The sequence below is a fragment of the Buceros rhinoceros genome, unplaced genomic scaffold (genome assembly GCF_000710305.1).
Source record: "Buceros rhinoceros silvestris isolate BGI_N320 unplaced genomic scaffold, ASM71030v1 scaffold3938, whole genome shotgun sequence".
NCBI lineage: Eukaryota > Metazoa > Chordata > Aves > Bucerotiformes > Bucerotidae > Buceros > Buceros rhinoceros.
In genome coordinates, this window is record NW_010424964.1 from 9,617 (window position 1) to 20,377 (window position 10,761).

General features: G+C 37.6%; 1 protein-coding gene across 1 annotated transcript in view; it reads left to right on the forward strand.

The window, feature by feature from the left end:
- The window catches only part of LOC104497684 (cadherin-13-like), a gene marked incomplete at its 3' end in the record, with an annotated part of 73,988 nt that overhangs the window by 355 nt on the left and 62,872 nt on the right, over nt 1-10,761 (forward strand). The window contains exon 2 of the mRNA XM_010140963.1: nt 1,000-1,116. Within this exon, the coding sequence (XP_010139265.1) occupies nt 1,000-1,116 (117 nt within the window). The remainder of the gene's footprint in view (nt 1-999; nt 1,117-10,761) is intronic.

Sequence of the window (10,761 nt, forward strand, 5' to 3'; positions counted from 1 at the left end):
TTCCAAACGCGGTACAGTTTGGGGCTTTGTTTTTTTTTTGTTTTTTTTTTTTTTTTTTTTTATCAAAAAAGGGGCCTGGAAGAGGTTTGGGAGACGGGGAGACCTTGGTAGTAACTGTGCTTGGAGAAGAGAGCTGTGAAGAGCTTAGGAGGAGAAGAGTGATCTCTGGGAAAATCATGCAGAGAGAGCACGGAGAGGATCAGAGAGCAGAAGGGGAGGGAAGGCAAAGGTGTGATACACAGTTTTCTAGGGGCCAGAGGTCACCACAAAGAGTTTGCTGTAGCTCAAAGTGCTGAACTGCCTGAAGCTCAGCTAGAACTTAATACTCTAGAAAAAGCAGCAGGAAAAGAAGGGATTGTGGATAAACAACTTCTACTTTTGTTCTTTCCGATATAGTAACACAAAGTTTTCTCTAAGAAAAAAAATCGACAAACCTGAAACACTCAACACAACCCACCCCCCGCCACTAGCTGATATGCTAAGTCACACCTGGGTCTGGTGTCTATGGTTGTTATGTTACAAGATTTTGAGGTTTATTGAGACTTCATTAGCTGGGGACAGTCTCATCAAATTTACCTGTTGGTTCTGTCTGATTAAAAGCCTGGACTGAGAAGTGATGGAGTATAAATGTGAGATGTGAAAATTATGAAAGATGTTCAAAGTGTGGCTTTTTACAGGTATCAATCAAGTATTTGATTGATGAGGCCAGACCTCGTTTAAGATTTATGATTTAAGAAACCATCAGGTTAGGATGGCAGACACTTTCTCAGGTATAAACTAGTCCACAAGACTACCAAAACAATGTGGCCTGTCTGGTGTCACTGCAATAAGTGCAGTAACTTACAGAATTGAATAAGTAGTTTGATATCACTAATTGTGGAAACATGTAAGACAAAACTTAGAATCTAGTAGTTCTTTAAGTTTGCCTAATGATGCAGGCAATGGAATTAACTGAATACTGTTTTGGAAGTCTTTGTAATTGGTCTTTTTCTTTTCTAGGAAATCTTTAAGACGGAAGCCAACCTGGGAATTCCAAGACAAAAAAGGGCTATTTTGGCAACTCCAATATTAATTCCTGAAAATCAAAGACCACCGTTCCCCAGATCTGTTGGCAAGGTAAGTCAACAAAGACATCTATAGTAATAGATGCTAGATGTATCTCTCTTAAAATGTCACTAGCAATATTCCAGAAAAAAATTAACAAACATGAAACTGAACAAAGATTTTTTTTCTGTCTATATTGTGTAGACAGATGGATGTGGCTTTGTGTTTACATTCTGGTAAAAAACATTAATCAGAGACGTTTTCAGGCAGCTGCTATCTGTGGTAGAGGTGGCTGCTGCCCTGTGTATCTGTTAGACTGGGGCTGAAATCCAGGCCAGGAATGTTATGAAGAGTGTCCTACTGCATAGTGGGGGTTATCTTGTTTGTCCCCTCAAGACCTAGAAGGAATTTGTAAGGTATTACATATAAAAACATCTTTTGTTCATTCCTTAGTTAATTTCTAGTGACCAAAGACAAAATAAGTCGTTGCAGACTTTATTTTTTGTTGTTTACAAAGGTGTGGGGAAAAAAAAAGAGGAAAGTTTTTCCTCATGTCTGTCTGCAGGCAACCAGGTAGAGAGTTTTACCAGCTGTTTCTCCAGAACATCAAATGTACAGCTTGTGTATATATGAAATCAACAAAGCTAAAATACCGGTAATTGGTGAAAGGGCCATTTATTCATCAGAAGGGGTAGTTACATGAATATATTTTGCATGTTGGTGCTTTTGAAACAGGGTCTTGTATGCATCGCTCTGACTTTTGTAGGTGTGTTAATGACGGGATGGCCCATAGAGCTGTGGAGTCTCTTCCTAATTCCTGCCGATATGATTGCTGGAGCTAAACGTACAGCTCGAGGGCAGAATTTTACTCTACAATCAATGTGTAATTTAGCCAGCTGGCACCTAATCGGTTACTTTAATAATTAGAAAAGTTTGTTTTCCTATCAGTAAAAATGAAGACTAATCTATGAAGATTTAATTTTCTCCCCTTTGCCCATCAATAATTTATACTGATCTCATATATTTCCATAAGTTGTTCTGTCTTTCTGAAATATTTTTTAATGTATTCTAAACTTTCTAAAGCCATTTCTGAACTTTCCTTCACATTTTAGTGTTTGAGAATAATGATTAATAACTAAAGTAAATATTGTTGCTTAATATGTTAGTGATAAATAGTTTTTAAGACTTCTGTTGTACAATTTTAAATCGGTGGGAGAATTGGAAACATTACTTATGCACAGATCTATAATCTGTCTTTTTTTGTTGTTGTTGTTATTGATTTATTTCTCCCTGCCTCCTCCTACCTCTACTGCTCAAGACCACTGAATGTTTTAATCTGAGCTAGTCTGAGTTGCTCTACAGAAGTGCCTTCGTTAAGTATTTGTTTTGGGAGTTTGGGATGCCCATCAGGGTGATTGAGGCTCCTTAAGCAGAATGAGATAAATCAGGTCCTATTTGTACTTAAACATTTTGTTAGTGTCTCATCATCTTGATTTGTTATCGTTCCTGAAATGCTGGTCAGAGATCACAAGTGCATTAGATCATGCACAAACACAGAAGCTAAAAACTATCTGGCAGTCTGTTTTTGAAAGGCCCTAAGATACCTCAACTAATGTTTAAATTTATTTCCTCTTCCACGTTATTTTGGGGCTTATCTTCAGAAGCCTCAACATGGCGCTATATGGAATGACGAATTACAATTTCTGAGGTGTATGGATTTCCCTTGAACTTAAACTTCACTGCCTTTGGTCTGTTGTAATCACTGTGAAGGGACATTGCAGATGTATTTAATAGCTGTGGCTTCTATAGTGTTTTGGAGAAGAGAGAAAACATACAGAGAATGGATTCTTTGCATGTGATAATAGAATTTTAAAAGTAAGAAGAAAGAAAATTCTGGATCAAACTTCTGTCATGTAACTGCCAGCAGCCAGGGCTGACTACTCATATAGGTTTGAAGAGTTTGTCTCATACCTCAGAGGCTTGCACGGACCCCCCGATCTGCCCACTACTGTGAGCAGCGTCCTGAGCTCCTCCGCAATGGGTGTTCCTGGTCAATTATCTGTGAGACTGAACAGTGGGGCAGTTTATATTTTATTCAGACATAGTAATAACTGCAGCAATAAAATAATTTAGGAACAAGGAATTGCAATACAATAATGTGTGTGTAGAAGGGGCATAGCCACATATTTTCCTGTGTGAGAAACAATTCCAACTTCTGTTTTGCTTTCAGCTTTGTTACTCTAATGTTGTATTTTCTGCTCATCTGGAAGATGATTCTTTCCTGAATGAAATATAGGATAGCGATAATTCTGACAATAACTAGTTCTGTTTGATGTCACCATGCAGTCCAGTTTGGATGGCCACATAAACGTTTGGTTTCCAGTTGCACCCTGAGCGTGTTGTTTTCCCTTTCTTTCTGCCCCTGTGGCACATCTCCAGCGTAGTTTATTCACCTGTCCTCTTGCTTTCCAGCACATGCCGTGTTGTCTGGAAATGCACAAGGTTGGTTGGAAGTGATTGCAGCATCCTCCAACACTTGAACTGCTCATTACCACTCGGTTGGGAGGAGGGCAGATGTGCAAAAACAGAAGAGCAAAGAGAAAACAATTAATTATGTTTTATTTCATAATTAGGAAACAATAGCATTCTAAAAAATTGGGGATTTTAGGGGACTTAATTCATTAAGATTTGGTAATATAAATCAGGAAGGAGTTGTTGCACTGGACAAGTGAAAAAATTGGTTCATTTTATGAATTACAAAAATTCAAATTAGTATTTAGATGAACAAGGAAATACATGTGTAGAGGCTGTTCTCTGTGCTGTTGCTGGCTTTCCAGCATACCCACTTAGGAATTAGATTATTGCCTTGCCATTTGCACACCCTTCATTAGGGTGTCTCTTAATTAAATAACTATCATAGACGTGTTGTGCCTGTAGGTAGAGGAATCTCACCTTTTAGCTAAATGTAAGCTTTTGCATATTATCCTCCTTTCCTGAGGGAGAAGAGTGAGATTAAAATATTTTAATACAATATTGGTAATACGGGCCTTTGTGACCAGATGGCCCAGGCTACAACTGTTGACTGTTATTGATGTGTTTTGTTTAGCTCTCGCTGATAGAGCACAGGGATGTGATATTCAATTTTTAGTCTCTCTCCATATGTTACTTTCCTGGTTTATTTGCCCATACCAAGTCAAATGAAGTACAAAACAGTGGGATGCAGGATTATGTTGTAATTATAATGATAGGTTATTCACCACTCTACTATGGAAATGTTTGTGAAGACATTCCGAAGACAGCCCAGAGTTAAGAGTGGTGGTTCTATGTAGCTGTTGGATGACAATCTCCAGTTATACTTTAACTGTGATGATAAACTGCACGATGGTACTTAAAGCAGTTTAATCCTTACCCTAATGCAGAGTTCAAAGTGCAGGGAGATAATTGTGGAGATGGCCATCAAGTTCCATCTTTTCTTCCAGGCATTAGGAGAGAGGGACAGATGCACACTGAGTGCATCTTTTTCATATAGGCTAAAAGGATTTGCTACAGACTTTATTGATGGTAGGACTAACCTAGACAAAAGCTCAAGAATGAAAGTGCTGCAGGCTAGCAAGCAGAGTGGAAATCTTTAAGATCTAGGAGAAGATGCTTTTTTCCTCCTCTGAGCTGTGAATTCAAGGTAAAGAGAAAACACTGCTTGTTGGTTAATGAAGCAATAGAAAAAAAACTGAAGAGGGGAGGAAATGAAAGACAACTTCACAGAAGAGAAGTGTTCAGTACTAAAGATGCAGGTGGAAAAATATCAAACTTGAGGAAAAAGTTTGAAAAGAAGGTGATAGAAGTGTCAAGAGAGATGATCATGATCCACCAACCTGCGAAAAGAATCTAGAGAGAAGAACTGTAGATTAGAGGAGGACAAAAACAATAGTGAAATAAAAGCTTAATTAAGAAGTGCGTTTGTTCTACTGGAAAATTAGGCAGAAAAGGAGAGGTTGGTGAGCACGAGTCTAAAGAGAAGTGGAGGAGGAAAAGGTCCTAGCTAGGATAGGTGTTAAAGTCTGGAAGGTCTTGGCATGTGCTCAGAACAGGATGATGTGCAGAACCGAGGAGCTGTACCTAAAAGCCTTTCCGACACCAAGGGAGATCTGTGTGACTCCTTGTCAGCTTCTCAGCTGACAAAGGTCTCAATCTCAGTTCTTGTTCTGAATCTTTGTGACAGGTACTAAAACTGATGCAGAAGGAGGAGAATGTATTTATTACTATGGAAGTAGAAGTGTGTCTCAGATGTGCAGGAAAAATCCACTGGATTTTTTAAAATTCTTTTTTAATATTCATTTGGTTGGTTTTAAATCATCATCGTACCAAATGTAATGATCAGGCTATTCCAAAGAGTATGCTTAGAAAACAGGAGGTGGTCAGGTGATCATCAGAAGAGTTCTGACTTGTTCAGAAGGCAAGAATATTTCAATGACAGTGGTGCCATCAGAGATATGGTTGGTGAAGACCATTTTCAGAGAGTTGATGGAATGACTCAGGTACAAGGAATTCTTGTTTCTTGGATCAAAGTCTGATGGCATATAAGGAGAGCACTCTCCTTAAAATATATCTATTATTCTGTGCAGGGAAAGACATATCACAGATTAGGATACAGAAACACAAGCAGCAAAGAGTAGTAGAAAGATGTACAGAAAAGGGAAAGAAAAAAATGGTGTTATTGATGAATAGCACGTAAGCAGTAAAGACAGTCCTATATAAACAAAGCTTTTTCTAATCCCACAAGAAAAAATATTGGCATTAAGAAAAATCAAGTTATGGTACTAGTACAGTATGGTGGCGCAAAAATATATATGAGCTCAATTTGTTCAGCCTAGCACAGTAAGTGTTTTCTGTAAATCCAGAGTGAGTGTAATGATTTAAGTGAAAGGAATACACTGGCGTGATAACTAATAGATATAAATTTTGGCATAAGATTAGAAGAAAAGTTTCTAGTCCCCAGAGAAGAAGAATTAATTTGCAACAGAAGTACTGAGGAGGGAATACAGGGTTTGATAAATATGCAATGGTGGTCGTATAATGCAGCTGCCTCTGATCCTGGAAGAACAGACACCTAGAGGTTTCCTGCTATTCTAATGTCCTTGAAAATGTGTGAAGTCCTGCTGGGTTGGACCTGAACGGACCATTGGAGATGTCAGAGTTTAACATCTGATCAAATTAATGGCTTGCATGAAGGAACGGCACTTTTCTGACCTTTATGGAAAAATACCAACATACCTCAGCAATGAATGCAATGAAATAAATGGCACTCCATTAAATTAAAGGGCTTTTGATGCAAGTACATGGATTCTTAAACTAGAGCGTATTAATTTTCATTAAAGAATATGTATTTGATGTCCTAACAAACCATTAAATGAAAACAGCACTTCAATTTATCTCTTTTTCTGAAAGGTCTCTCTTGAAACTTTCCTTTTTTAAAAAAATACTGATAGTCATATAAACAATTCCAGCAGAATACATTCGTTCTCTTTAAGCTAACAGAAATTTAATGGAAAGTCTTGTTAAAATAATCCTGATTACTTAAGATCTTTTAGAAGAATCACACTTGAGCAGCAGATGCCTTAAAAAAACCCCCAGAAAATCATAAAAATTTACCAATATTTTTCAGTGTTTGGTGTTGTTAACAAGAACAAAAGAATTTTTAAACATTTGAGGATTATTTTCTGATGTAATTACTATAGTTACAAGTTTATTGGAGGTAAAGCAGTTCTGTGGCAATGGTGGAATTAAATTTTCTGCCCAGTATTGAAATATCCAGTACCTAATTTCCTGCTTCATAACAAATCATGCTAATGACCATAAGGAGAGCACCAGACAGAAGAGATTTTATGCTCTGAAACTCTTCCGAAAAATGTACTGCAGCTTAACCATCACATTGTGTTAACTTTGATCTCAGCAGCTGATATCTTAAACTGTGTCACAGATGAAGGTAGAAGGAAAAAAGTCTGTCCCTGCCAGATCAATTACCTATGTAAAGTAACTGAGATGAAATAAAACCCTGGCAACTAGTATTTCATTGAGACACTACCTGAGCTTTAGACTCAGGTTTAAGGAAAATGTTTGGATTATTTGTAGATGCAACAGCTACATCCTCTAATGATGCCCAGTATTAGACACCTTTCCATAATGTTTGGCTTTTTTTTTAATTAAATGGTTAATTATAGTCCTATTTGCAAAAATAAACCCAAAGAATCTTCCCAAAACTCCAGATGGGTTACAGCTCCCTTGACCCAACCAGTCCCTGAGGCTCATGTTCTAAGAATCGTGTGTGGAGTGTGGTTCTGTCCCTGCAGTTACTGACTGAGCTGTGTCAGACAGCCCCTTCTAGGGATGCAGAATGGTAGGTTTTAAATTGCCATTCCCCAACTCTCTTCTACGGTGTTTTCATGGAACTATACTGGGGTTTTGTTAACTTTAATCTCTGTCTTGATTTAATTCAGTTGTTTGAAATAACTACTTAATCTGTCCATCTCAAAAAATCTATTTTCTTTCTGAATATATTATTTTGAGGAAAACCTTGATCCCTGCATTCTTATTAGGGCCAAATTTTAACCTTAACAAGGTGTAGGGCCTAATTCTGTAATCTCAGACTGGGAAAACAGGATGCTGGGATCCAGGATTTGTATTTGCTTGGTACCTTTAATTTGTAAAATTTCTTTTTACAAGCCTAGTTAGAGTAACACTTTAAGTAGGATGACAAGTGCAACAGACTTACCCAGCACTACTTCACAGCGTATTAATGCAATACTAGGAGGAAGATGAGATCTGCAGAATACAGAAGTCAGTGGAGAGAACGTGGCCATAGAGCTTCCTTTTAAATCAATTAAGATATTTATTTGATAGCTATTAATTGATTTATATTGCTTCAGATGTGATCTCTTATACCTTCTCCACCCAGTCATTTTCCTGTTTCACTCCAAATTATCCATTCGGTTTCCTATTATGCAAAATCAGTTGTTGGCAAGTGTACAGTGTAATAAAAAGCAATACCAAATGAATGATATTTTAGGAAGAAAAATAACTTATCCCTGCTAATTTACAAACTAAATACTGTCATACTGTCAACCTCGGTACTTCCATTAATGAAGACTCTAATAAAGGCATGTTGCAGACCGGACTGGTGACAAATTTGATATTACTAGCTGTGGCTTGTTAAAGTGATATGAAGGAAAGACAGTTGGCAGAGCATTTCCAGAAGGAAAAATGATATATCTGATAAATGGATCATCTAGAAGGTGGAGTAAATGGCTGTCACTCAGGTAACATTAGCAATTTTCTTCCATCTATTTGCTGGATCTCTTCAATAATTACTAACTACTTTTAAACTTTTTCTGTTTGCCTTTTGGTTTTATCATACATGGATGATTCTTCTTTTGGATTTTTTCCTCCTGCAATTTCGAGTGATCAAGTAACCGATCAATAGGGAAAGTAAAGGAGTATGATGCCAATATCTATAATGGCAGCTGTGTTTTCAATTATTCTCCTTTCCAAACCATCTGTTGCTCTTTTTTAGTAGCCCTCTGAAGGCAATTTGCTTTTTTTAATCTTTCTGGCTAATCACTTTTACCACTTAGTTTGCAACTCTGTTTGTGAGATTCAGAAGTGGACTAAGTCATTTGTAGTCTATAGGGCAAAATCACAGGATGGATGAGGTTGGAAGGGATTTCTGGAGGTCATCCTGTCCAACCCCACCGTTCAAGCAGGTCCACCTAGAACCAGTTGCCCAGGACTGTGTCCAGATGGCTTTTCGGTGTATCTAAGCTGGGAGTCTGCACACTGGACACCTTGTTCCAGTGCTTAGTCACCCTCACACTGAAAAAAGGCTTCCAAATATTCAGATGGAACTTTCCGTGTTTCAGTTTGTGTCAGTTGCCTCCTGTCCCATTACTGGGTGCCACTGAAAACAGCCTGATTTGGGTGGTCACTGCTCCCTCCCTTTGGGTATTTATATATGTTAATGAGATCAACCCTGAGCCTTCTCTTCTCTAGGCTAAACAATCCCAGCTCTCTCAGCCTTTCCTCACAGAAGAGATGTTCCAGTCCCTTAATCATGTTGTGACCCTTAGTCTCCAGAATGTCCATGCCTCTCTTGTACTGAAGAGGCCAGCACTGGACACAGCACTCCAGGTGTGGCCTCACCAGAGCTGAGTAGAGAAGTATCACTTCCCATAGCTTGCTGGTGGTACCTTGCCTAATGCAGCCCAGGATACCATCAGCCTTCTTTACAGCAAGGGCACCATTGTATTTAAATTCTCTGAGTGTGTTTATGAAGTCATGCTAATTATTGGAATTTATACATATGGAATATAAATACAGGATGCTTACCCTCCATACTGTGTATATATATACACATACATACTTGGAGATGCATAACAATAAATGAATACAGGCTTGTACACACTTCTTGGTCAATGCAATTGACTTTGTTTTCTCCCATTTTAATCAGTGAGACGCTGCTGTGAGTACGTATTGCTTCTATTGGAAAGTTTCCCAATTTCATCAGCTCCATGTCAGCAAGTATCAGCTGCATTGTTGTTCTTCCAAATCTTATTTTTCCTGCCATGTTACTATCTGCCTCGTATTTTTGAAGAACAGGTGAATAACATGAAATATCTGTATAAATTCTGTGTAAGAGCTGAAATGACTGTCAGGATATTTGCACAATTTTGCCAAAGTGGGAAAGGAATTTTGAGTAGGCCAACCATCTTGGGAGATAGTAGGAGCGAAAAGAGTGCTTGATGGAAGCACGAAATAAGCTGTACATAACAGATCATAATTTATTTCACTACGTTTATAGGAAAAATTATTAAAGTCTGTTTGGAAAATAGGATTTTAATCAAGGTTCAAATTCATCTCTTTTTTCTATATAATAAGCGTTTTTGCCCTGCTTCACAAGTTTTTCTTTTCATTTCTATTATGAATGGACAAAACTATTAAGCTTACATTTTCAGTTGAGCTTGCTGGAGATGAGAATGGATTTGGATAATAGAAATCTGTTCAACAATGAAGTCCAGAAATTGAAAGTATAGTGATCCCTATAATCCAATAACATGTGTCTTAATATATTTTTTACTTATTAGAATTAAAAAAAAAAGGGAAGTGTGGATATGTAGCTCAGTGAGGCTACAACTTGAATTTAAGGGCTATATTAGTTTAACAGAAATTCATGTTCAAACCTGATTTACAATATATTACAAGTATTTTCATGAGCAATTGAAGTGATGAAGGCTGGTTTCCTACAAATACGAATTTCCTGCAACAAACCCAGGTCCTCTTATCTGTGATAGCACTTCAAGCACAGTGACCCTAAGTCATCCCACACTATTTGGATAATAGAAATCTGTTCAACAATGAAGTCCAGAAATTGAAAGTATAGTGATCCCTATAATCCAATAACATGTGTCTTAATATATTTTTTACTTATTAGAATTAAAAAAAAAAGGGAAGTGTGGATATGTAGCTCAGTGAGGCTACAACTTGAATTTAAGGGCTATATTAGTTTAACAGAAATTCATGTTCAAACCTGATTTACAATATATTACAAGTATTTTCATGAGCAATTGAAGTGATGAAGGCTGGTTTCCTACAAATACGAATTTCCTGCAACAAACCCAGGTCCTCTTATCTGTGATAGCACTTCAAGCACAGTGACCCTAAGTCATC